Source organism: Castanea sativa, chromosome 9, assembly GCF_040712315.1.
Source record: "Castanea sativa cultivar Marrone di Chiusa Pesio chromosome 9, ASM4071231v1".
Taxonomy (NCBI): Eukaryota; Viridiplantae; Streptophyta; class Magnoliopsida; order Fagales; family Fagaceae; genus Castanea; species Castanea sativa.
Window position 1 is genome coordinate 24909949 of NC_134021.1, and position 4101 is coordinate 24914049.

General features: G+C 38.8%; 1 protein-coding gene across 1 annotated transcript; it reads right to left on the bottom strand.

Annotated features, from left to right (window-relative positions):
* Positions 1-1086: 1086 nt before the first annotated feature.
* Positions 1087-3355, bottom strand: LOC142610843 (uncharacterized). Its single transcript, XM_075782795.1, has one exon. The coding sequence runs from the start codon at positions 2722-2724 to the stop codon at positions 1459-1461; it is 1266 nt and encodes a 421-aa protein (XP_075638910.1). The 5' UTR covers positions 2725-3355; the 3' UTR covers positions 1087-1458.
* Between the last annotated feature and the right edge of the window lie 746 nt (positions 3356-4101).

Consider the following 4101-nt stretch of genomic DNA (forward strand, 5'->3'; position numbering starts at 1 on the left):
TTGTAAGGAAGGTATCTTCTGCATTGGGAGAAATTTTCATATGTACCTTTTTAGGAATCCACATGTCAGTGAGAGAGATGACACATGTGAAAATATCTCCCCATTGTAATCATCGAAATATCATAAAAACAAGAGTCGAAAAAGAACAGAGAGTTGAAAAAGTGGCTTTACAACAAAAATTTCTTCAGGCCAGATTAGAGGGTGATACTTAAAACTATGTTTTGGAGAAGGCCATTAGCTGGGAATTTAGCAGATAATTGAAGAGAAAAGAGGTCTGGTCAATAGCAAGTAGCAACCCTGAGTTTATGTTCCTATTCAACTGGGTTCATAAATGCAAAACAGTACAGCCCACAATTTGGCAAAATGGGATTTTACAACCCGAGACTTTCATGACAGGCGTGATTAGTGTGTGCGCGTGTTTCTTTTAGTTTCAGTATTGGACCCTAGTTTCCGTGCTGATTTGGTTGTTTCCTGCAATACATTTATCATTTCACTCACAAAAATTAGATTACAGATTACTATGAAAGTCATCCAGATTTGAGTCTTTGACAACCCAAAACCTAAGGAGCCTAGAGTTCATACAAAATATAATCGCATAATGAAGCTCGGTTTTTTAGCAACCAAAAAAAAAAAAAAAAGATTTATCACATACCCATTTTTGGGCATTTCCTTCCACTCAAATCCTAAACCAGAAGGGAAAACTAAAACCAAGATTAGGAGGAAAAAAATAATACCTAACTGAGACAACAATCCAGCAAGCGAGCATGCCTATTTATCCAATATTAATATCGATTATAAGACAAGTTTTTCCATTAAATAAATCTTTGTGGAAGAAGCGCTATATCTTTTTAAAAATATAATTAAGATTCAAGTTCATAGGAGACTGATTAATATACGGTGAGAGGGTAAGTTGGTTCAAGTTGAAGGAACAAAAAAATGCAGCAGATGACAAATAATAATAATAATAGTAACAACTAAAAAGGGACATACCATCAATTAAAGACAATTAAAGAAATAACATTGACTATGACTTCGGTAACATAGAATGATCTAAAATTTGTTGAGGACTCTGGCCCAATCCCAAAATTTTAGAAATAAGGTTTGGTTATTGTTATCATTGGAAACTTATAGCAAATATAGTTGGACATATGGAGCTTGCAAGGTTATGTACAGGAGAAACTAATGAAGCGGCCCACTTGTTCCACTACAAACCTGATCAGCCATACAAAATGAAAGCAGACACCTTGAAGGAGAAAGATAATATTTCAAGCAAGACATTTTAAGCAGCAAAAGCTGCAGAGTTTTATGATCACCTCATGATAGTTGACGGGATAGTAGCAAGGTGAATACATTGTAGAGTGAAAGCAATAATAAGGCAAGGAGCATTTGCACAGCTGTTAAAGTATCTTCTTGGAGTGGCAGCAGGATATTTAAGTATTAGGACTGAGGAAACCCTTTTTAATTCAGCCGTCTTCTTCTAGGTGCACGAGAATCTCCACTGTCCACATCTGAACTCCTTGAAGCATCATTCCTTCTTCGGGAAGATGATGTTGAAAGAGACACCATAGAATCAATTTCCATAGCAGTGTCCACCTGACTTTCTGAATTTATAACAGCAGCAATACTTGAGAATGAATCTCTATCATCAACTGGTTGAGGCGGCTCTTGACTTCTACTTCCAGGATGGTTGCGGAAATATGACTCAACAAACCTTTCAGCAGAACTCAATGCAGATGAAAGAGAAGAAAGTGTCGTTCTATGAGCTTGTGTCCTTCGAAGATAAAGGGCCTGCAGCCGGCGATTTTCTCCCATCTCAGGGCTACTCACGTCGCTCGTTAAATCCACAACATCATCAGGGGGAGCCACTTGATTTTGCTCTCTCCGTGCACGAGAAGTCAGAATCCGATTCAACAAGGAATTAGTTCTTTCTACTGTTTCGCGTGCACTGTCAGGCTCCTGTGTCGGTATAAAGTCCCTAGTCAAATCAAACCTAGTTCCAAGGCGACGGATCATCTCCTCCACAGGGAAAGTAAACGCAGTTCTCTGCATGGATTGCCTCAAACTCTCAACCCTCCGTCCCTGGGGCCTACTGGGGATCTTCAGACCTGAGTCCTCCTCGGGCTCAAGAACAGTGTTCCCACGACCATAAATTGGGGTCACAGCTTTGGTTGTCACCTCTCCCTTACACACTGGACATTCCTTTGCGTCTGAATGGAGATGCAACCATCGGTAGAGACAAGGCCAACAAAACAAGTGGCCACAACAAGTCACAACAGGGTCCCTAGACAAGTCCAAACATATATTGCAATCGAAAAAGCTCCCATCATTTCCACTACCCTTTTCAACATCATCATTTTTCACTGAAGTCTCATCCTCCAAACCTCCATTGTTATTTTCACATGTTTTGGGAACCTCATTCATTCTTTCCTCAGCTGGAACACTACCCTCACCTGTCTGCAATGTACTCGTATCACCAGAATTGACCATCAATTCGTTCAATTCCATCGATATGTTCTGAGCTTCAGGTGGAATTTGAATCTGTCGCCATCTCCTCCATCGCTGTCGAGCTCTAAATCTAATAGCTTCCCTAAGACTATGGGAAGGATGATCAATCAAATGATCCAAATTTACAAATTCATTTGATACCGAGTCTGATGGTGGCTCGGGAACAGGTCCCAGGTTCAAGTCAAGGTTCATAGTATCAGATGTCTCCTCACCCATCATAAATTGAACAAACCCAGATTAAAAAAAACTTGCTTTATCCCAAATTCAACAACCCCAGATCAAAAAACCCTAACAACAAAGCCCCAAATTATTATTTTCTTGGCAATACAACAAATTCGACCCAAAACCAAAACTTAATTACAAAAATTGAACAAACCCAATATCAAAAACACTATATTTGGTTACAAAATTGAAGAAACCCAAACTAAAAACCCTAAAATTCAACACAAAATTCACATACCTAGACATCGAATTAACGCATAAATGGGAGATTAAACTAGGCTTAGGTCAACAAAAAAAGTGACTTCGCCATATTGGGTGTTGTACTAACACTTTTTGGATAACAATTTAGGGGTTTACAAGAAAGTACAGTGAAAAAATTGAAACTTGAAGAAGAAAATTGAACACCTGGGTCAGTAAGGATCGAACTCGATGATCAACTGAGACTCATTACCGAGTCAGAGGACGAGGTGGCGACGTCCTGAGCTGGGATGGGTCCGAGTCGACTCCGCATGGATGGTTAGCCTTTTTCGGTCAGCGATCTAAGCGAGAGATGTAGAGAGAGATGAGGCTAATGACGCAGGGTTTTGATGGGTGTGAAATTGATACAAAGTAAGTAACAACGAGGAGAGAGAGGGAAATTATCATGTGCGATACAATATGGCTTCTTCGGTGCATTTGGATCCACTCGACATGCCAGTTTTGTAATTTTGGCAAAATTTGGACAAATCATGAGTTTTTGTGATTTTCAGGGTTAAAATTGTGAATTTGTTTTGAGGTTGAGTAATAATTTTGGTAGACTTTAGGATTAGTAGGTGATTTTGGAAGAATTGGGGGAAGTTTTGGAGTCTTGCATTGTTTGGATTGTTTTGGGGGTATTTTGGTAAATTTAGGGTTCACTGGATATGGTTGAGCAATCTTTATGGTGTATAGGGGTATTTTTTTTTTTTAATAAATTTTATAGGGTTCCTTAGTGTCACAAAATCAAAATTTTTCATTCAATTTTCTGCCTATAATGACCTTAAGTCCTTAATTTAGTCTCAGCCAACACTACATACACCCACTGCAGGAAACACTTAGAATAAATTATATAGGGACTCACACTCACATAGCACACACTATGTTTATAGGGAACCAACCCTAACCTTTATTACTTAATTTCAAGTACAAAGGAAACCTTTACAAACTTGGAGAAATACACATAATTCTCTCTAAGGAAATTACACAATTTGCTGTTTACACCCTTAACAACATTAGGATCATATACACAAAAATAACTGCTATGGCAGTTGCTGCCTAGTAATTGCCTAGGTCTTGGACAATCTGTCACTTGTGATCTGACTTAGGACATCATGAAATGCTAGTGTCTTGACTCTC